The sequence below is a fragment of the Pteropus vampyrus genome, unplaced genomic scaffold (genome assembly GCF_000151845.1).
Source record: "Pteropus vampyrus isolate Shadow unplaced genomic scaffold, Pvam_2.0 Scaffold358, whole genome shotgun sequence".
Taxonomy (NCBI): domain Eukaryota; kingdom Metazoa; phylum Chordata; class Mammalia; order Chiroptera; family Pteropodidae; genus Pteropus; species Pteropus vampyrus.
In genome coordinates this window covers 727,288-751,073 of record NW_011889139.1, presented here as the reverse complement: position 1 = coordinate 751,073, position 23,786 = coordinate 727,288, and the positions used below count along the sequence as shown (strand labels likewise).

The following is a 23,786-nucleotide window of genomic DNA, read 5'->3' as shown; positions in this document are numbered from 1 at the left end:
GGACTTATACCTGCACCTGAAATCGCATTCAAGGAAGACCACCATTCCCAACCGCAGAGCAATCAAATGAGATGATAATATGGGGTAGGGGAAATCACAAGGCAAAGGAGTTTGGAGGGGGAAAAAAAAAAAAAAGTGAAAATTCTTATGAGTAGGGATAAGGTTTCCACACATAGGAAAACCCTTGACAAGGTGGGCAAGCAACTGTGTCTCTTCCTCCAAGGCTGTGCAGTTAGCGATGGTCAGTGGTTTTAACACTTTCTAGCGGTTACACTGTTCCCTCAATTTCTCATATGTACAAAAATATAAAACAATAAAGTGCAGTTTATGTTTCAGTGACACTTTTCCTTGCTTTAATATTTTTTGTCTTTTTCTGCTTTGAAATGAGCTCTCAATTACAAAATATCAAACTACACTCAAAAATGCCAGCCACTGGCACAGTATGGAGAAGCCCACAAGTAAGGACAGATAGCAGCAGCAGGTGGCAAGAGGTGGGAAGTGATTAAAGCAGTGGTTACAAACGTTCACAGGAAGCTAAAACTATCCAACAGGTTGTGCCTTAATGTTAGCACAGGTTATACTAATCACTACCTTGGTGGGTGGCCTCAGTATATTTAGGTTCAGATTCTACACGGCAATACAATTTCTTCCAGTTAAGAGTTCTTGGCTTGCACCGATCACAAGGTGGCCAGAGGGCACTGGACCAGTCTATTAGTTTTTCAAAATGCTGTCATAGACCTGATAGATATACTGCGAGACTTCAGGAGCTCTACATTTCAGCGACAGCTGTTGGGACAAAAAGAAGAAAGATTATCATGGAGACTAGCATTAGGTACTGTGGGTTTTAGAATTTCAATTTAATCAATGTCAAGTTGTGCTGTGTTTCCATCTACATTCTATGTGGGTCTATAAGGTCAGGAAATAATCCATACTAAAACCATCAAAGTCTCTGACTGTAAAACAGGTGCTCCACTGCTTTGCTAAGAGTTGTAGAGATTATTCCCAAATGAAAGTGGAAGGGCTAAACCCTTAACTTGGTGGTGGTCATTTCAGCTGTCTGCCTCCATTTCTCCGTCCCAATTCAAGAAGATGTACCATCAAGTAAAATAAAACTATAAGCTAGGCAAGTCCAAGGTAGTGCCTTTTTGTATATTGAGAAAAGCATATACAGTCATGGAGGGAAAACAAGCATTAACACAAAAAGACATTTACTTAGTATAATTGGACAGCAATTCATGCCATCAGCTTCATCTTCTATTTTCTTCCTCTTTAGATGGGGATATCGCATACTTCTGATAAGCACTGTACTTCTCTATCACCCCCTCTTCTTCTAGCCTAACAATTACCAAATCAAATTATTAAAAAGATTTTAATGTTGAACACATATTTTCACTTAGTAGGTCAATAAGCACAAAATTTAAACCCAGATTTGGAATCCTTAATTGTATTAGACTAGGCAAAATATTACTAATAATGTAAAAGAGTGGAAGCATTCAAATTACATTTAGAACTAGAAAATTTTGTATTTGCTTTCTGTATTACTGACCCATTGCCCTTATTTATTAAGGCAGATCAATAAAAGTTGTCTTTAATGATATGTTACCATGAGATTTTAGATTACTTTTTATTAGAGACTCTAAAGAACTAGAGGATGAGTTAACAACACAGAGGTGAGACTATTTTTGGAAAAAATGTGAAGATATTGGTTAATCTTGAATTTCTTGAAAAAATGCTCACATCCTTAAAACTTAAAATGAAAATTTTAAAATGCAAAGAAACCCCCCAGAAATCAAACAGAAGAACATCAAACAGGCTCTATTTATAGCTTTAACATTAGGTCTCTAAGGCATTTCCAAAATTGCTGCTTAACATTAATCAGGAAGACAATTCTGATAAATGTAAATAACAACTAATTTAAGAATATAAATATGCATAGAAAACAGCTCCATACTTTGGTCAAAGTTGCAGCTATAGGCATTCCCTGACTTTTAAAGCCCCTATAGAGGTGATTCTGTACCACTTCATCCAGAGCCTCTCCACTGTTGATGCTGTGGAAAATTCTCGTGGAACAACATGTGGGTTCAGAAAAGAAGAGAAAGCTCAAAAGAGTAAGAACAGCCTAAAGGAACTAACTCCCAGACTGAAGAGGTGTATGAAAGGGTACTTTTTCTCTCCCAAAATACTGTCCAGTATTTTTTCACATCTTTGTAACAATACTCGAAGTTCTACCAGTTGGAGGTTCATTTTTTGTTCATTATTGGTAAGGAAATGCTGCCTTCTTCGACAGAAGTCCAAACTGCAAAGGTTGGAACTAAGCAGGTAGGGGTGTGGGGCGGTCATGGGACTCACCAAGTTTGGACTCTGAGAGAAAAGGAGGAAGACTCTTTTTGCACTCTTACATCACCCTCCATTCCCCCAACCCCTGCCAATCCTCCAAGCTATCCCAGTCTTTAACAAAGGGTCAGGCTTAGATTTAAATCCATTCCTTACTTTCCAAACTAGTGCAGCTAAGATAAGCTAGAATGAATTATTAAAAAATATTTTTTTGCTAAATCCTGAAGTAAAAACGAAACATACATAACAAAGAAGCTAAATAATCTGATTTATAAAACATAAGCTAGGGCTCTGGGTCTTATTTTGTACGATTCTTAAGGGAAAAGAGGCCTTACCAGCATTTTAACATTTGAAATGCTAGCCTGCTTATGTGACATATCTTTAATATCAGCCATTCAGGAATACCACCTGTAGACAGACCCATCCAAGGGAACAAGAGTCACCTCTCTTGCCTAAGTAAGCCAAGGACTTACACATTCATGTCTGGTTTATAGTCTAGAACACACATTTCTTCACCTGGGACAAGTTACCTTTCCAGGTGAGATGCAGCTAATTAGATATAGCCTCATCTTTATAAATAAATATACCTTCTTCACGAAATACAGTAAGGAGGGGGGAGTAATTTATCATTCTCTTTTAGGTGACTAAGGGACCATCAGTCCTTATGCATTAGTACTAGCTCAATCAGATTTCTGTCCTCCTTAATACCTAGCTGAAATCAGATCAACAGTATAATGGGTGTTTAGGGTGATGGAGGAAAAGAAATGGATCTGAGTGACTGTGACATCTGGAGCACAGTTTAGGGGAATGGATTAGGCCTGTGTCAGACTGATGGAAAATGTAAATGGTTTTGTGGGCAGTAGGAACCTAGTTACTAGATGGATGGAAAATAGGAAAGAGGGCAAAGAAATATAAAGAAATTTACCATTTACAAATATAGGGGAGGGAGGTGGCTGTGGCTGTAAGAGGACACCATGAGAACGGGATCTCACGGGGCTGTTACAACTGCATGCAAATCTACAATTATCTCAAAATAAAAAATTTTTAAAATATATAGGGGAGAAAATGTCCTTCCATGAATGAATGGATAAACTACTGTACATCCATATTGTGGATTACTACTTGGTTGAGAAAATAAACTATCGATACATGCAGCAACCTGGATGTCAATAGTAGTTAGAAAAAAATAATCTCAAAATGTTACATGCTGTATAAATTTAACTTACATAACACTCTCAAAATGACATAACTATAGTAATGGTGACCATATCAGTGGTTGCCAAGGGGTTAGGGCTGGGGTGAGAGTCTAAGTATAACGAGATAGCCAGAGGGAAATTTTTGCAATGATGGAATAGTTCTGTGTCTTGACTATGGTGGTAGTTATACAAATCCATACATGTGATAAGATTTCATGGTACTGAACACTCAACAATAACAACAAAATAATGTAAAAACTGGTGAAATCTAAGTAAGGTCTATAGTCTACAGCATTTTATCAATATCAATTTCCTGTTTGAAAATACACAATGGGTATGTAAGATGTTATCAATAGAGAAACTGGGTGAAGACACATGGGACTCTACCATTTAAAGAACTTTTTGTGAGTCAAATTATTTCAAAATAAAAAGTTAAATTTTTATTTTTAACTTAAACTATGTTTAAGACAGTGATACCAAGAGGTTCTTCTAAGAATTCTCATTATCCTTATAATGAATAGAAAATAACACGGTAGGAAGTATTAAGAGATACCTGAATTCTAAGCACAACTTACCTACCAACAAATAACATGGTTTTGAATAAATCACTAATAATTCTTAACCTTGGTTTCCTTATCCACAAACTATGGATAACCATGCTTTTTTAACTTAGCTGAGGTGGAAGACTGTATACAATAAAAAAATAAGGATGATAAAAGAAAAAGACTCCCCCCCTCAAAAAAAAATTTCTAGGAAAGTAGTAAGTGGAGCTATTTTACAAGATCTTGATTTTACAGTGAGAATCTGACCCTCCAGGAACAGCACAGAGGGGTTTTCCTTTCTTGGAGAACTCAAGGTAAATGACAGGGCAGCTTCTTTCCAAAAAGACTAGACTGGTGGTAGGGGAAGTGGGTGGGAAGAGTGTACATTTTATGGGGGAAGCTTGAAGCTTCCCAGCTCACAAGTGCTTGCAAAATCTAGTTTGATAGGACTCAGCAGCTCACACACACATGCTCGTCTAGCTTACTTCAAGGGAGGGAACTAGTGGGGAAAATGCCAAGAATTTTCATTTCTGAGTGGTACTATTCCCTTGATGTATGCATGCTAATGAAAACAGACTTGGCTGTTAAAATTAAGGAATGGGTTCACAGAATTTTCTTAGCTAAATGGCTAAAAAGCTCCCTTAATCTACTGACTACTCAGCTTCCTCAGTTATTCAATACTGAATCTTATTCTCCCGTCACTTTCTGGTACCCTCCTTCGAAACAGCCTATAAAAACCTCGAACATAATGGAAGAATAAGATAGTCCCCCATTCCCAGTGGTTTTTCTGTTACTTTACAAAATACAAATGACACGCAGCATCCTACTAGGAGATCACATTTTACAATAGCAAATGAATGCCCAGTGCCCAGGGTAAAAATCTTTGTTGCTTAAAAAGGCAATTTGCTCCTGTCCTAAAAATACTGCCAGAATTTAAATTTCAGTCTATTGTAGTACTGAAGGAAGTTTTCCAAACTAAAGTTCATTTACAGGCTGCTAAAAGTATGTCTCATTTTGCCTTACCTTTAGTAACAACCATTTCAGGACAAACAATATTAAAAAAGGTTCATGTGCCTATGACTCTGATATCCTTATGAAAAAGCAGGAAAGCAGGAAAGAAGGCCTTCTTGAAATAAACTAGGTAAATAATCCTCTTAGCAGCCTGTTATAGTACCACATGCACAGACAGGCTAGATAAGTATTAATCGATACTGATAAAGTTGCCAAGTTTTGCAAGCAACTCTATATATACCAGGGGGAATCTGAGGCACTCCTTGCTGCCAGAGGCACCATGCCTATGGGATGGGGCAGACACCACAGAGAGGTCTTCCAAAGAGGCAAATAAGGACCTCTTTATTTGACTGCCTGTTTTGGGCATCTGGGGTCTGAAGCACCTCCTCCAGGTCTTTGCAGGGTGCTAAGAAAAAATGAAAAAGCTCTTACCTCCCTCCTCAAACCCATCTCACCCATTCTGAGAAAGGTCTTACCGTGTAATTGGGGTTTCCTGGCTGGATACGTAGCTCAGCCAAGATCCAAATGCCATTAGTGAGCTTCAGGGATTGGTACAGCATGTCCTGCCCTTCCACATTCCTCTTGGCAATAGTATAAACATTGTTGTTTTGTAACTTGCTGGAAACAGTGTCTAGAAACAGATTCAAAATATCAAACAAATGCATGCTAACTCTCTTATGACACCCCTACAGACCATGTGTGCTAAAGTCCCTTGACAAGTACCGTTCCATGTGCATACACACATACATTCCAGAAAGCTCTTCTTCCATAACAGCAAAGGATGAGAGAGTGGCTCTTGAAGTATCTGCCTATCACATTCCAGGACAGAAACAGAATAAGATGCAACTAAGCATTAGTGTTAAGAATTAACCTGTGGAGATTACAGTAGGTCAAAGGAGCTGGTAATCTTAAACTAGGTGCTAGAAAGGTAAAATGCTTTGAAGAGAACAAAGACAGAAATGGGTGTGTGGGTGTACCACAGTGACTGCCATGTTGGTACTGACTTCTGGAACACTGGTCCCAGAGTCACAGAGATCCACAGAATGATGATCAAATCCATACACCACTTCCTGAGTTGCTACTACTTCACTGTGAGCCACTCTGGCCTCAACTGCTAGGATCGGAAAAAAGCAGAGTTGCAGAAATCTTGTAAGTCAAATTTATTTACCTGGATATTTACGATTTTTTTTTTTTTAAAGCAGGCAAATTATTTCTTAAGACTGTAGGGAATATCATGTTGCAAATCAATAATGAAACAAACTGTCTCAATCAAAGACTTTGAGAAAGACTGAAGTTACACAAAGATGATTACTACAAGGCCGTAACCCCAGCTGCCGTGGCTAGTCATGTGGTGGCCTTCACAGTCATCAACCCAGGGTAAGAACAGGTGAGTGGCTGGGGCTTCCCTGCGACTACAGCATCAAAGAGACATAACGCTCTAGAATTATAAGTTGTTTCTCTCTCCTTGCTCTCTTACTGCTAATATAAGAGAGATTACAGCATCAGAGAAAGAGAAACTTTAAGAACAGAGACAACAGACAATGCTCTTTGTTGAGTTTATTATGTTCATTTCTGATGAGAATTCAAATTACTCATGCCAACTTCAGGGACTAAATTCTTTCCATATAAAAATCTGTCCTATTGTGCACTCGAGGAAAAGGCTGCCACAATGGACGGTCTTTCTGTTCTCCGAGACAATAAGCAGTCTGAGTACAGGGATTCTGGAGTTTTTCATCAGTGTGCTTCCCACGGTATCTGGGACACAATGGCTACATGCCATCAACACCTGTGAAATGCATGACCAAGGTGTTGGAGATGCCTATATGTACGTAGTGCCACAGGCATTAAAAACTGTCTACTTAGCTGTGGGCTAATTTTGGAGGTAGCTCTTGCCCGGATATCTTTCTCCCATGTTCAAACTAGTGAAAGCTCAGGGGAGGAAGCACTAAAGTCCATTCATTAAACATCTGTGCCATCTTAGTTATCACTTAACTTTTCCCCTTTAATTTCCGAAGAAGGTTTTCACTAACACCAAGCAGAGGTGCCAAAAATTGTATCTTAGGCTAATATATGCAACACTGTTGGAGGATGGAGCCTCAATATTACTTTTTAATTACCTTCTGAGGGGTCGGGCAGTTCTGTCACCCTGGTTTTCACAGTGAAGAGCTCTTACAGCTTAGACTGGGTTACTAGGTAATATCTCCAGCTGGAGTTTGGCTAATACCTTTTGACAGGACTGTCTTTATAACACATGGGGCTTGCTTTAAGTTGTAAAGCCATTCCTAACTTTCAAAGCTCTTGCTCGTTTCCAAGGAAGTGGAAAATACACATAACAGAAGCTTTTATTGAAAAGCCACCCTGTTGCATAGGCACAAACACATTCTAGACAATATATATAGCAAGGCCCAAACAACTCATGATTTTACTGCCTATGTAAGGGAAGACAGACTAGAAAACGGAAGCATACACACATACACACTCATCCCTTCCAAAATTTGAAAATGTGGCAAATAGCCAAGTAGAATAAGTAAGTTGAACTGATGTAACTTTAATACTTTTGGAAGCATTCCGGCCAGGAACCTGGCTCTGCTCCTGAATGGCTGTATCATGATTCCTACAGAATACTGAATGAAGGGAGGGTTCATAACATAAGTATATGTGAGTCAATTTTTATAAATCTTAGATATTAGGTTTGAGCTTGAAGATGTATAGATGGCGGGATAATCAGTCTCTACTAACTGTACTAGATAAGAATGGCAATGGAAGCCAGATGGAAAAAGGCTTCCCAGCCAGACTGGGATAAATTTTTTGACAAGATGTTAGTTTTTATTTTATCTTTTTTCACATATCTGAAACTCCTGAGAAACAAGATGGAATCTTATAGTTGTGAGACTTTGAGAATGAGAAGGTAACGTTAAGACAGAGATGTGCCCCAAAAGAGAGTAAAAAAAGATGGTCAAATATGATTATGCAGTTGACCCTTGAATAACACAGGCTTGAAATGCGCAGGCCCACTTATATGTGGATTTTTCAATTGACCCACACGGTTCAAACCTGCATTGTTCAAGGGTCAACTGGCAGTTGGGAATCTATATATGGGGAGAGCCGACTTAAATTATTCGCGAATTTTTGACTGCAAGAGTGGTCATCATCCCTAACCCCCACACTGTTCAACGGTCAACTATACTTGCTTCGAGATGTGATTTCTTCGGGTTTGTCTGTCTTCTTCCCCAAATTTGGCTCTTTCGGTCTGGGGCCTAAAATCTTAGGAGGTGTGGATGTGGTCTTTCTTCCTTCATCTTCCTACTTTAGCTATGATCACATTTCTTCTAGCAGAAATAAAAGTGAAGACAATACTCAGAGAGTGAGAAAGGGAGCATCTGCATTTGGGACCCAGTCATGGTATTCATCAGCAAGTTCAAAATCACTGACTGCTGAAAAGAACACTTTTTGCCATTTGAGCAACCTATAACAAACTATATTTAAGTCCTGGCTGGCAAAGCATTTCCATTTATGAAATATTACGGAGGATGGGGAAAACTACAACAAAACAAAGAAACAGAACTCAGCCTCACCTAGTCCTTATGCTAGAAAAAAATATTTGACCCTTACCACAGTGACTAACTAGTGAATATATGAACAACATGTCTCTGAGCTTTCCAAAGCATAATAAACAACAAAAAAATAAGTTTGTAGACTGCTTGACAGAAATATTCCTTTCTGGATATGGCTGGAGATGCAAGTACTCTTGTGCACTTAAGATAGTGGTCTTAGATATGTACCAACCCCAAACACAGCTATAATGGTAAGCTGCAAAACAGATTCATACAGACCTCTTGACACTAGTAGAGATAACCAGTGCTAGGAAGCAGGGAGACCCATATGTTAGTGCCTTTCTGGTCTAACATTTTCTAGTATTTATACAACTAGTGTTGCCACAAGTACCTCTATCATATACACCTTTCTATTAAGATCTGATTAATTATAGGCTTGGTAAGAGGATGTCTTCTTTCTTCTCTAGAAAGAAATGGAAGAAGCAAAAGTAAAAGCTCAATGCTAGGTTAGTAAGTCTTTTAAGCCTGTGCCTTCGCACAGTCAGAGAGTTACTTCCATCTGTCAAATGTCTACTCTGACACAGAAAAGCTATTTAAAGTGTTGGTGCTATTGTGATTAGGGTAGATCAGCTGGAAAGGATGGTATTTTTAGCTCTCAGCTAGACCCAGGGTTGAATCAGAAGGCACTAAACCTGGAAACATTCATGTTAATAGAGCCTTCAAGACTGGAAGAAAATGTAAAGGCCAGGGCACTCCAGACCTACTGGTGGAGGCAGAGGAAAAGCTAGAAAGGATTAGTTACAGGAAGCAGTCTTCCAAGATTAGCAGTGATTAAGTGTGGGGAAATGATGACCTTGTGCTCCTAGAGAAAACAAAGTGGCTGTTTCTCCTTCTGCTCCATGTGCTGCACTGCCATAGAGCAGTGTATTACCGGAAAACCTATTTGCTAGTATTTAGAGCACCCAAGGCAAGGAGGAACTGGCATGAAGCCATGGCACAACTGATCAAAACTGAATTTGCTCTGAGAAACTGTTCCAGGCTATACCAGAGAACACAGCCTCACCTGGAGAAAGACTAGACACTTCTTTGGCAAGATTCCAAATGTACACCAACGTGCAATGGGGTTCACATCTCCAATCTGGAAGCAGGGAAATCTTTCCTATTATTTTGGCAGGCCAAACTAAAGCCCTCAGTTATTCAAACTTCCCCCCGCTCCCCCAAAAGCATGTCTCTTTTATACTGGATGTCTGAAACCAAATCTTTTATTTCCAATTACTCTGATCTTTTTCTGTGTCTCTATAGGCTGGTGTTTCCCAGATCATTTCAAGGAATGTTGATGTTACATAAGATATTAATAATAAGCATTTTGTAATTTTAAATGCCAGTCAAACAAATTCAATCAACATTGAGTTAAACAGCTTTCTCCAACATAAGACTTTTCAGCTTTTAGTGTGCTCATGTGCAATGGCAACTTCTAAGAGAGGCACATCATACACTGTATTTTTCAACTAAGTGACCACAGAAACAGGTGTCCTCAGGAGCATAATATATGAAATGTTGCCAAAGGACCAACTACTACAAAGGTGATTTAAAACAAAGGGCCTGGTCTTTTCCAAACTGCGTACAGAGGCTCTTTTCTTAACAGGATCTACTCTGGCTCTCACCATTAGTAGCCACTGTGGACCTAACGGCTTCCTAAAGGACAGCTTATTATACTGTGAAGAGCTGTCCAACCTCCCACACTCATCAAGAGGTTTGTAGTAACTGACCAGTGAGCCTCAGAGACAGACAGATAACATGGTCATCTATCTAGAATATGACACAAAAAACTCAATTTGAGTCATGATTTTTTTGTGAAAACACAGCAAAAACTCTAGTTTAGTAGATATATAATCGGGGTGAGAAACTCACACCAAGAATACGTTAGAAAGAAGGCAGATATGTAGGATTCCTAAAGAGAATCAACTAACTAGTTATAATGGAAATTAAAGACATCTTCTCAAATATCTCTTCAAGGGCTCAGAAGAAGACCTATAAGAAAAGGTTTGTCTGAACAGAGGATGAATACGTAAGAGAGCCCCAAAAACTGGAAAAAAAGTTGGAAAGAAAAACTCTAGTGAGTTTTTTTGCCTCTCTGTATTGCCACACTGCCTTTCTCAGTGCTATGCTCTAGCTACAATGGGATGGCAGCATGTGGAAGACGCTTATGAGAACCACCAACATATGGAGGAAGAAATGATGGATAAATGAAGAAAGAGGAGATATGAAGCAAGCACGAGAGAAAGAGAGAGAGAAAAAAGGAGAGGGAAGGAGGGAAGAAGGGAAATAGAGAGAGAGAGAACACGCTAGTGAGGAGGGAGGGGGAAAGAGGGAGGGGGACTAGGACAAAAGCAGGACTCTGAACAGCTTAGTGACCCTTCCACTCCTGAGAACACTTCAATGAAACAAAGCCCTAGGGACTGACAGTGCTATTGTTTCTCCTCTTGAGTTGCCTCTTTGATTTTCTGTTATAGTAATAAAAACAACTACAAAAGGGTTTGGAGCTTTTAAAAATCGTGATTAAAGAGGTTAGTCTAATGATAAAAGCTGACACAGGGCAGGAAAGAAAAAGGTTATCAACTAGGCTTTAATTAACTATGATGTATTTTTGTTTAATAACAAACACAAGATTCTAAATAAGGATCTCAGAAAGAGTCACCTTTCCTCCTATATCAAAGGCAGATATAAAAGGAAAAATAGTTCTTTTAATTCTTGGGAGAGTACACATCTTCTAATGCCATTTCGATCACCTGATGCTCACAGGATGTTCAAATAACACAACTGACACATGTTCAACTACTGAAAAATTGGGAAGATGGAATCATTCTAGTTTGTTTCTTACATCTGTTGGCTTGTAAGTTATCTAGCACCTATATCAAAACATCCCAAGTTTTTAAAGAGAAGTTTGCTAAGTAATATATCTACCATATACCCACTATAAACAAAGTAGATGTAAATAAAGACATAATTTTCAAATACCTAATTTGATTTAATAAGATAAAAATGAAATGCAGTCATTACTCACCAGCATTTAAATGACATTCTTTAATCTGAAACTGAAGTTCATTTTCATTGGGAATATCCTTCCATGTTGCAAGGAAGACCTGGCGTTCTGTATAGGGAAGGAGAAGGAAAGGAAGGATGTGCATAATATTCGGATTTCTGACGCCTTGCACCATTTCTCCTTTGGAGTGCCGGCTCTTGTAATACAGCCAGAAGTAGACTGGGACTGGAGCCAATTCTTAGCAATGCAGAGGTGCTACACTATAGGTCAATTAATCCTTCATCAGTAACACTGGATACACCAGAAAAAGAGTTTACAACTAGGGGTTAATTTTGGATCTATTGTTTTCCTAGTTGGTAACTTTGGGTAAGTGTGTAACCTTTCTGATCCTTAATTTCATCACATATAATTACATCTGTCCTGCCTACCCGAAAAGCCATTATAAGAACCAAATCAATTACGTGCCAATATAATTTAATATGTACCAATATAAACTAGTTTTATTAGATGGTAGTTTCATTAAGTAAGAGAAGGCAGAAATGTCAACAACTACATGAGGAATACTAGTGGTTTATTTCATATGACTAGAATTATAATGAAAAAGTGTGAATTATTACAAGATTACGAATATGCGACAGAGACACAAGTGAGCAAATGCTGTTGGGAAAATGAAACTGACAGGCTTGACTGACACAGCATTGCCACAAATCTTCAATTTCTAAAAAAACGTAGTATCTGTCAAGTGCAATAAAACAAGGTATGCCTGTACTCTGTATATGCCAGGGTGACAGGGTTATACAGATAACTGGCATTGTGATTTAGAGATCAACAGCAAAACAAAACCAACTGTGACTCAGGCAAATAAATAATTAGCAATTATTAGAGCTTTAGAATAACCTTACCCCATTTTTTTAATCCTCAAAATAACTTGTATTTCTGGGCTCTACTCTGCCTAACATTCAGAGGAAGGGCAAAGGTATATATTTGGCAGAGGGACAAGAGGACGTACTTACCCATTTTGCCATCTTCTACAAAAAGCACATTGAGTGGGATGAGGCAGCTGAAGTAGAAGACATCAATATTGTTTTTCACAGCCACCTGCCAGAAAAATAACAAAAAAAATTAGTACATCATAGGGAGCCAGGTAGGAAGGAAAGAACAGTTATGTGTCTAGAAATATATGACCCTATTTCCTTCGTCTTTTAAGACAGTGCATGACTCCCCAAATCAAGACAGGCCAGCCCATATATTGCAAAGAATATCCCTACTCATTCTACTGTCAGAGAACTGTGACGACCTGCAATGCTCTCTCTCTCTCTCTCTAGGAGGAGCCCTACGAGGGATGAATTCAAGGCATAACATCTGTACTCGGAATAATCTACTGTTATTTTTTGTTTCTATGGTTATTAGTAGTAGCTGCTGTTACCACTAAGTACCTATTAATAATATTTCGAATCCTCACCATTACTATTCCAAAGTAGGTGTCACTTCCCTCTCATTTTACAGACAAGGAACTGAGGTTCAGAAAGATCTAGGGTCACATTGCTAGTACACAGAAGAACCAGGATCAAATGCAAACTTCTGACCCTAAACCTTGATTTCTTTCCTTTCCATGATAACTGGTCATACTGCCCCTTATCTTTTTTAGATACTGGTTTTAAAGTTGTTTCTTTTGTAAAATCTTATTACCTAAGTCTTATGGTTGGGCAAAGCTCATGGGTCAAACAATGGTAAATCTGATGACTATAAGAAAGAAAAAGGCTTTGAGTGAGAGAAAAAAAATGAGTTTTCTTCTCACAATACAAGCTTCTGATTTAGGTAGGCTATGATTCAGCCATGGCCTATTCTATTCAGAGCATGCTGTTTATATTTTTTGAAAAGCTATGATAAGTATTTTTATTCAGGGGCAATACTGATTGGCATATATATTCAGAAACAGCAAAATTAAACTGTGGCAGATTATAAGCACCATATACTGTAGGAAGGGAGAGTAGGAGGAGAATTGCTTTAAACCACCACTTCCTACTGGTTCCTGTCACTAGTGACTTTCCTATTTATGCTTTGGACCCTGGAGGAAAACATTTCTCTGGGCAAGTTCTACAATCAGTAACAATGTCTATTTTTCTTTCACAGTGCTCTAAGTAAATAAAGGGGAATATAAAGTGCCTATCTAGCACCACTATTCTCCCTCTCCCCACCCTCCTTTTGGGACAAATGTCCACACTTCAACAGCATATCTATCTCTTAATCAAAACTCTGGCTATGAGCTCCCAATAGCCACTTTCCAAAGTACTTCTGTTTTGTTGTTGTTGTTGTTTTTCATTTATTATCAACCCATCTTCTTCACCTTAAACCATACCTTTATATCTTCCTCCATAATTTGGTTATGTTTACTTGACAGTCTGTTCTCTCTCCCAGAAGAATCCATCAAATTACTTTCCTTATAACTTGTGTTTTTAACTTTTCAATTATCAATCCCATAGGAGATTCTGACCATATCACATAATCAATGCCCAAAATGCCAAGACAGCAGGATTCTCAAAACGCTTGAGAATGGTGAATGTAAGCAGAAAAAACCAACCTCAGGAAAAAAGGGACTTATGACATTATTTTAAATGTATTAGAGCACTACTTCTAAAGATTTATATCAGAGTGGGCTTCTGGGAAAGAGGTATTTTCTAATTAATCTGGTACTTAGCAATGAGAGGAGAACTCATTTCAAATAAGGGCATCAAGAAGATCTTGAAGAGTGCCAGGCTCTCTAAAGGGAATTTAGAAGTGAAAAACTAGGGTGGCATGGATAGGCTACTGTGGGTTACATAAAAGTCTTATGTGAAATGAGAGTGATTATCATTTCCATCATCTTTGAAACTAAAGTCATATTTCATAATGTGCCATTCATTCAAATATTTATTAATGTTTACTATGTCCTAACCATTTGAGATATAAAGAAAAATACAGACAATATAATCCTTATCCTCCAGGGGATAATACTGGAAGTACTTAATCAAAGACTTAGAATACTCTGGAGAGATTTTTCAAAACGGATGCCATGCCAGGGCTCTATCCTACACTAAAGAATAACGATCTCTAAATCTAGAATCTGGCATATATTTTTGGGAAAAAGTTCCTAGGAAGATTAACCAGATAAGCAAGTAATTTAGAACAATGTTACTTAAGAGGTCTGAATCAGCTTATACATACATTGTTTTTCTGAGGGAATTCTTATTCTAATCGGAGCCCTTTAAATGGAACAGACATGAAACGCTCCCCTAGGTTAGCAGTAATAAACCATTCTGCCTTGAAGAGCTTTTGAATAAACAGATGAAAGCCATGGACCCTCTTCCTGAAAAATGTGCATGCAACATTTTGACATACAATTTCAGGGGTTTTAGGCACCCTGCCAACTACTCTTGGACTTCTGTTCTAGGATAATTCTGAGAAGCTGGACACCCAATCAGAGGCAGCAGACACAGTGGTTCAGAACACGGACTTGGGAACTGGACCAGACAACCTGATTTCAAAATTTGACTCTGTCACTTACTAGCTGTGTGACTTTGTGTAAGTAGTACTCAGTTCAGTTTCCTGTCTGTAGAATGGAGATAATAATAGTACTGAATGCATGAGTTGTTATAAGGATAATGAGTTAATATCTGCAAAGCACTTAGAATGGTGCCTGGCTTACATTAAGTACTATAAGTAGTGTTTGTTAAAGAAAAATGCCCTCTTCTTTCACTATCTTCTGTTTTACCTGTTTTACTCAGAATTTTTCATAATTAAGGATAATCACATTAGACTTATCTGAAATCTTACACATGCTCAAATATAGTACTACTATACTAAAAAGAGATCAGAAGATTTAAAAAGGCTTATTAGCAGACTGCTAGCTTAATGATTCTGCTTGCTACTGTGCCCTTGATAAAATATCTCTTTATAGGATCAATTGCACACTGGTCACTTTTTGGAAGGAAGTGTTTCATATCATTTACATTAGTTTTTCAAAATCTGCATTTTGCAGCTCTCTAAATTTTACTCTTGGCTAGAACTGCATTCATTTAAAAAATATATGGTTCTCTTGGATCTGGTGGCCCATGCCTACCTATCTAACCTATTTCCTCTACATCAACCGTATCAAAATTACTTCTTGTTCCCCAAACACTGAAACTCACAGTTCTGTACCTTTTTACGTTATTCTTTCTGCTTAATACATTCTTCTCCTGAACCTTTAGCTGTCTGGAAAATATCTCTTTAATCTTGAGTCAGTTCAACCTTGAATTTCTCAGGAAAGCTCTTATCCCTCCCCAAAGCACCCAGTGCATACTGTTCTACTATAGCATAAAATAATTGTATGTTTACATCTGCCTCACTGTTAATACAATAAGCTCCTTGAGTGCAGGGGCTCTCATTTTCACTAGCATACTAGTGGCTCAATGAATATCTATTGCATGAAATTGAAGGGAAGATGTTGAGAAAATGGAAAGAAACACTGGTTTTTCACCCTTTTTTCCTACCTCCAAATCATTCATATGCATAACAGTCCCGACAATACCATTGCTCATTGGGTAAACTGATACTCAGTGAGGCAGGAATGGGGAGTAGGGAGATGGGATGATATGTGAGCTCTTTTAGCTTCAAATCACTGAGTTAAAATAATATCAATATGCTAAGGAAGAATAATACAGGTAGTAAATCACAACCTAAGAATTCGGATTCTCCAAGAATATGCCTATCACTCCCCAGGAGTTAAGGCATAAAAGAATCAAGGGAAAAACACAGTTTAAAGCCAGTTCAGTTCTAATCCAGATGGTGGCTACTTTTAAATAGAACTGAGTCAGCTTTAAAGAGTATGATATTGATTCCTTCAGAGGGAGGAGGGGAGTTCCTTCTTTTTTTGAAATTCACTATTCCAACAGGTATAGAATAGGAAGACACAATCCAGACAAGTTGGAGAACTATTTTCCAAGAGTTTTAACATCAATACCTAGTATGTCTATGGGAAATCAATTTTACATATGTGTGTGTGTGTGTGTGTGTGTGTGTATGTATATATATGTATGTGTATATATATTCTCCATCCATCCAACTGCCTACTTAGTATCTTTACTTGGATAACTAATAACTCAAATGAACATGTCCAAAACCAAATTATTGATCTCTCCTCCTCATCCTTAAACAGAACTTGCAGTCTTTCTAAACTCAGTAAATGGAACAGTGCAAAGCCTTTTATAAATGGTCTCCCTGCTTCTGCACTTGTCTCCACCACCCCCAGCACCTAGCTTCCCCAGTCTATTCTCAACACAGCAGCCAGAGGGATCTTAAAATGTAGGTCAGCTCATAAATATTTCTCTGCTCAAACCTCCAATGACTTCCTACCTCACTCAGAATAAAAGCCAAAGTTACAATTGCCTGTAATCTGATGCCTATTACCTCCCTTATGTTATGTGTAACTGCTGTCTCCATGTCAGCCACAGGTGCTGTTGTTCCTTGAACATATCAGGCATGTTCCTCTCTCATGGCTTTTTGCATTTGCTATTTTTTTTGTCTGGAATTCTCTTTCTCCAGAAATCTGCATGATTCATTCCCAGTCTCCTTTAGGTCTTTGCTTTTATCAAATATTATCCTTTCAGGTAGGTTTTCTATGACCAATGTATTCATAAAATTATACCACCCAATCTCCAACCTCAGGACTCCTTACCCCAATCTCTGCTTTATTTTTCTCCACTGCCCTCATCTGACATACTATCTTACTTAACTGTTGGTTTATTGCCTATGCCCGTGCCATGTACCCCACCTCCAGGAAAATATAAGCTGAATGAAGGAAGAGATTTTTGTATCTTGTTCACTACTCTATTCTCAGCTTCTAGAACAGTAACTGGCATGGAATAAGTACTCAGTAAGAATAATGATTGTAAAATATTCTACTTAAAGTTCCTAACAACCATTTAGGTTTAGTCAAAACATGAATTTGGTATAAATTTTCCAAAAGGACAGTACTTCTCGAGTTTTTTTCCTAGTGTACTTCCCTTAACAGAATAGGAAAGTAAGGACATATATAATGGGGTGGAGGTAGGAGGAAGGGTCAGGATTAGGGGTATAACATGAAGTAGCTCACCGTAAGAACAAAATCTTTTTGAAGTTGCATGTCAGTCTATACACATCTATATGTTCTAATGTGTTTCTCCCTTTACCTGAGTAAAACTCATGCTCCAGGAAAATGTGTCACATGTATTCTTCAGCTTCAAGCACTTCCTAGCAGTGTATTTTTAAAAACTGTGGGTCACAACCAAATGGTGGCTCTTAAAATTAATTTAGTGGGCTGAAACTAGTGTAAAAAAAATACAATAACAAACACCATAGTGCATCTCATGAAGAGTAAGTAATAGTTCCTGAAAGTGTTTCAGTTTTATTTACGTGTTGGGTGTGTATACTGTGTAAAATATATTTCTTAATGTTAAGTTGAAGTTCAAAAAGTTGAAAAACCATAATATTCACACACCAAATAAAAGCAAGCAGGGAAGAAATGGGTTCATAGAGCTAAGGAACAGAAAACACACCTCAGCTTCTGCTTTGAGGATGCCTAAAGCAGATCATAGATGGTACCAAGTAGCAGATAGCCTAATCCTCTGTTCCTCTGGTCTGTCACGTGCAACATGTGGCCATAACAATATTAACTTGCCTCTCAGAGACATCAACAGGAAGAACAAATAGAAATGATTCTGAGGCATTTAAAAAACACAAAAGGAGGCTATAAATGCTTAATAATAATAATAATGATTTTTAAAAGTTACTTTCAGTGGCTGCTGGGGAAAGAGCAGCCTGTCACCCTCAGCCTGTAACCAGCAATTAGTTTCTTTCCATAGTATAAGAAGGCTGCTGCAGTAGCTGCAGCCTCTTTATGGTGGCACAGCTGGAGACGAACAGGCTAAATTAATATTCTAACCTTCTTCCAGTGTACTCAAAAGTACTATAAAAAGGTACGAGATGAACTCAGTCTGAACTCCAGCAAATGCAGCCTCTCACCACAGATAACCACAGGAGACACTGCCATAAGAAAAACCAAGGCAAGTGGCATACAGCTCACCTTTGAGAGTATATCATCTACTCTTTCATGATGTCACTTGTGACCTTTTCAAGTCTCTGAAGAATATTTTTTTCTTTTTTCCTCCTCTCCATTTAGCCTTTGGAAAGATTATTTGCAGGCTGGTCCAAGCTGAGACCAGGCAGTGATATCAATTATTTCCAGTTTTCTGAAGAATGATGATTCAGATGTGTTTTCAAGCACCATACCACCTAGTCAACAGATCCTAGGGGAATGGCTCTGAGTGACAGGTTTTTAATGGTGCTGGCTCTAACTGTGTGATATATGTCATCTAAGACTCAAGCAGAAGTGGCTCTTTCTGCTAGTTGCTAGAGTTAAATCCACCTGTAGCTCTGCATTCCTAGTCAACACCAAAAAATAGCTACCATCTTTAGGTTCAAATATGGTCTTCCATTTCAAACCCATTTGATGATCAGCAAGGAAGCCAGTGTGACTAGAGCTGAGTAAGTAAGGAGCAGCAGATGGAGTCAATGAGGTAAGGAATGGGTAGATCGCATAGGGCTCTGCAGACCATTGTCAAGATTTTGGTTTTTCCGCTTACAGAAAATATCAGTGCAAGTTCTTCCAGACTGATGTAAACCTGAGTATAACAGGGCAATGGTATCGTAAGAATTAAGCAGCTGTCACAATTCTGAAAGGAGCATAACTATGTGGAGAGGGTCACTGGCATCTGTGTGTCTCACAAGGAACCCAGACCAGGGAAAATAATGCTAAGATATACTGAATGTGTGTGCAATATATCTGGAGTAGCATGAAGCTACTCCAGGTACCTTCCTCATTTTTAAAAAGTGTTATATGTTAGGCAAAAATAAATCAGGAACTTACAGCAAATGTACATGTGCTCTCTTCCTGTCAATAGAGAATCCACCTGCCATACTAAATTGACCAATCTAGTTACTATCCAGAAACCTTTATTACAAGCCCTAAATTATCTCTTGCTCCAGCAGCCTACAACAAAATTACTCTATATAGTTTCAGTTGCTAGAAACAGCCAGTAATATTTTTACAGGCCTTTCGGCCAGCCTGGCAGATAAATCCCCAAAACCATAAGGTCTTAACTTAAACGGGTTTTGCTAGATCTGCATAGGCTCTAAACCTAAAGTTATCAATCTCTTTTTCTCCTTTTAATGACAGCTTTGTGTAGCTTGCTAGGACTGGCTGGTGTGCCCGTTTGTAGATGTCGCACCTTAGAATACCATTTACATTAATAACATGAACTGTTTGCTGTGTAAGGCTTATTGTTAAACTTAAAAACACATTTAATGTATACTGTTCTGGATCACAAAATGGTGAAGATAGAACAAGTAACCTATCAGTTAAACTGATTAGATATTCCACATCCCAGTCTGGTTTATCATGAGGTAGAAGACGCAATGGAAACTCAACAGAAAAAGACTTCAGTAATGAGAGTGAAGGAACATTATTCATTTTTAAAATCTGGAGTAAAACTGATTTAGAATCAAATCTGGGTTCTAGATAATAAGCATACAGTTTCAGATTAGTTAGCAGCAAGTTAGAAATCAAACAGGCTTACAGGTGTGCCTATGTGCTGATCTATATTATCAATCTTAATGTGGACAAAAGGAGGGCATGAGACTGCAAAGATGACTGTGCACATCAGCAGGTCGCTGTGCATAGATGCTGTTTCTGGGTAGTTTTGCTGGGGAACAGGTCTTAAACAGAGCAGACAGAAATCGATATCAGGAACACACAGTGAGCTATGGAACTGAGAAGTATTTTGCTTTCATATTTGGAATACCTGCCTTCCAAACTCCTTCAATGGTTCCTGGGAAGAAATAGTGCCACCAAACCAATAACAATGCCACTCATTTACATACTTTCCAAAAATGATTAAATAATATTTTCCTTAGTCTCTTAACTGTCACTGATTCTGAGTACATTTACCAGTGCTTCTATTTTGAACTGATTGTTCTTAAAATTAGAATAAAACTGACATCTATATATAGAATATACAAATAAATGTCCTTCTATAAATTTAGGCTTTCCTAAAGTGAAATAAAAGGAGAAATGAATTCAGACTGAGTATATTTTCATTATAGGCCCACATGACTGATTTTCAGGTCTCATGAGCCTTGATTCAGAGAGAAACGTCTGTAAAGCCCTAGCTGTAAAGCCAGGATCTACAGATAGAATTTAAAGACATACTTTAGTTCAATATAAATAACTTCCTAGCAGAGTTTTAGAAAGATGAAATGGACCATTTTAGGATAGTAAATCATTAGTAGTATTCATGTAGATGCTGAAATGCCAATCAATGCTCATACAACTCCTAGCTTACTATCATGATATAAAGATGACTGAGATTTTTATAGATGAAAACACACAACTTTTACTACTTTAGAGTGCTTTGTGAAATTCATTATCATTTACTCAAGATTTGCAGCATGGGCTTGTTACTTGGGTAATCTGATCTTACAGGCCCTTTTTTATAATGCACTTGTTCTTAGTTTTGAGAGCTGAATTCTGGGTTTCAGGAACAACAGTTTCCTCTTGCTGAGGCCAGATTTATGCTCCATTAGACCATTCTGCTTATAGACCATCAGAAGACAGAATTCTTATCTACTGCTTATGTGTGGTTATTCAAAAGCAGGGCAGTTGCTACTAACAGACATATTCCTAAAAGATAGACCCAGAAGCCAGGAGATGAGTGCTGGTTATATTAAGATAAAAGATATAGCCTAATAGAATCTTGATATCTTGACAAAAAGGATGAAGAGTGTTCTCAATAAGGACAACTTAGTAAGAAAAGGAGTATCATATTAGTATATAAGATACTCTATTTCTCAGATGAGATTAAAGGATATGTTTACACTCCTGATGTGACAAGAAAAATACATCAAGTTTGAAGTAGCAATCACAAAAAGTAATTTTCCCTTTTTTTCCTTAGGCAGTCAAATGTTTTCATTTTTGATAACCAAGACTCCATTACCTACACACTGCTGATGGAATACTTTAGGTTCTGTCTTGTCTACAGGGGTTATTTTCAGCACTGGATCTAGCTGTCTGACCTAGGAATCTCTTATAGCTCCCATAAGATCCAACACTTCAAGGGCTCAACGTCTATTCAAGCAGCATGTGGTCTCATAAAAGCAACCAGAGTGCACAGTCCTCAATTGTGGATCTTGAAAGACCAAAAGAGGCTTTAATACTGAACTTGTTTGGCTTGCATGACAGTCAAAAGAAGTCAGCAGATGCCCAGCTGGCTGCTGAAAGTCTTCCATTTGGAAGTATTTACCAGTTTTTCTGGTACAATAGCTAGAGCTGTGGGCTTTCTGAGTGTGAACGGACATATGTAAGACATGAAATATCAGGGACAGGCACCATCTGCAACTGATTTTCTCACATGCTGGGACTGCAATGTAGGAGTAGCAAAGGACAGAATTTTCTTAGGGCCATACAATGGCAAAAAAAAAAAAAAAAAAAAAACCCATTTGGCTGACAAAAATTTTAAATATATGAAAAAATAGGACTGTAAGATTGTGTCCTTTCCAGCCAGCATTTCAGCATTTTCTGCCCCAATCATTCAAAGGTAAAATGAATAGATCTGATGTACACTGCCTTGTTTTAGAAGAGATAATTAAAGAAAAACGAGACATTATTTCTTTTTCCTAATTAATATTCATCCTCTTATTAAACAACTTATATAGTGTTTAGAGGTGATAGGTAGATAGAAAGATAACAAAAACCATATACAGGAAAGGACCAATCTTATCTATAGGTTCACCTCTAAGGCTCCTAATTATAAAGTAGTATAGAAGGAAGGAAAGAAGAATTTTTATAAAGATGCTACCAGACTTTCAGGTAAAGATATATTGAAAATCACATGTAAATTTTGCTTTCTCCTGGAAAAAATTCTGCTATAATTAAAGAAAAAAAATTAAAGGCATAAATTCATAAAGATAGGGAAGAAAAAAAATACAACAGAAACAAAATGTTAGTAACTGTAAAACAGATAGATTAGCAATAACATCACAGAATTCTCAAAGGTTTAAGACTAATAGCACCTCTGAAACTGTATGGTGGGGAAATGAGGGGAGGAGATGTTAAGGAGAAGAAGATTAAGATGATATTAGAGTTCTAGAGCTCCCCAGCACCATTCTAAACTACCTTAGCCCTTCAGCTCCTGCATAAACCTAAAGATTGATTCTTTTAGAGATAAAATAGATGGTACTTTGAAGAGGGCACCAGGCATGGCTGAGGGGTGGATAGCGGATTAAGTGAATTTAATCGTACTGAATGCTAGACTCTCCAGCCCTCTTTCTTAACTTAGCTCTCTGGAGGCTGGCAAAAAGCTTTTACAAGAGAGTCAAAGACAATTTTTGGACGAATTAAGCCAATCCAAAAAGAAAGTGCTGACATAGAGGATTTCAGCTGCCCTCAGTGATGGATTAACTGGAGCTCCTGACCTGGGCCTCATGGTTTAGAGGGCCATACTCTTTTCCTCCTCTGACCTCCCTGCAACCCATGGATAGAATAATCCACAGGGCCAAAGAGGCTGCCCAGCTAAAACACACAGAATGTCCTACATAGCCACAGCACTGTTTCCGGGGCCGGTTTGAGATACCTATACTAGTCACTTTTCCTGAGGGTCAGTAAGCATATTCTCAGGCCCAAGGGATGGATGGCCAAAGGGAGGAGGTGGGATAAAGTAAGAGTAGGCTGTAAAACAGAGTTTTCCAGTTGTTTTCCTGAGAGAACAGATGGGGAATTTTAGTAAAGAACCAAATGGAAATCCTGTAAAAGTACAATATCTGAAATGAAAATTATACTAAATGGATTTTTTAAAAAAGGTTGTAGCCTATAGAAGAGTCAGTATACTTGAAGACAGGTCAATGGGAATTATCTGACCTGAAACAGAAAGGAAAAAACAGCCTTAGTGACCTGAAAGACAGTACCAAGTGGTCTAACGTATATGTAATTGGAGTTATGGAAGTAGAAAAGAGAGATAACAGTGGAGAACTTTGAAGAAATAATGGTAAAACTTTT

At 38.1% G+C, this 23,786-nt stretch overlaps 1 protein-coding gene across 3 annotated transcripts in view; it reads right to left on the bottom strand.

The window, feature by feature from the left end:
• Positions 1-324: 324 nt before the first annotated feature.
• The window catches only part of AP2B1 (adaptor related protein complex 2 beta 1 subunit), a 103,935-nt gene continuing 80,473 nt past the window's right edge, over positions 325-23,786 (bottom strand). For all 3 annotated transcript variants that reach the window (XM_011379348.2, XM_011379351.2, XM_011379349.2), the window contains 4 exons: positions 12,694-12,778; positions 11,702-11,788; positions 5,560-5,714; positions 325-786 (listed from right to left, as the gene is read on the bottom strand). In XM_011379348.2, coding sequence (XP_011377650.1) covers positions 712-786; positions 5,560-5,714; positions 11,702-11,788; positions 12,694-12,778 — 402 coding nt within the window. In that variant the 3' untranslated portion in view covers positions 325-711. The remainder of the gene's footprint in view (positions 787-5,559; positions 5,715-11,701; positions 11,789-12,693; positions 12,779-23,786) is intronic.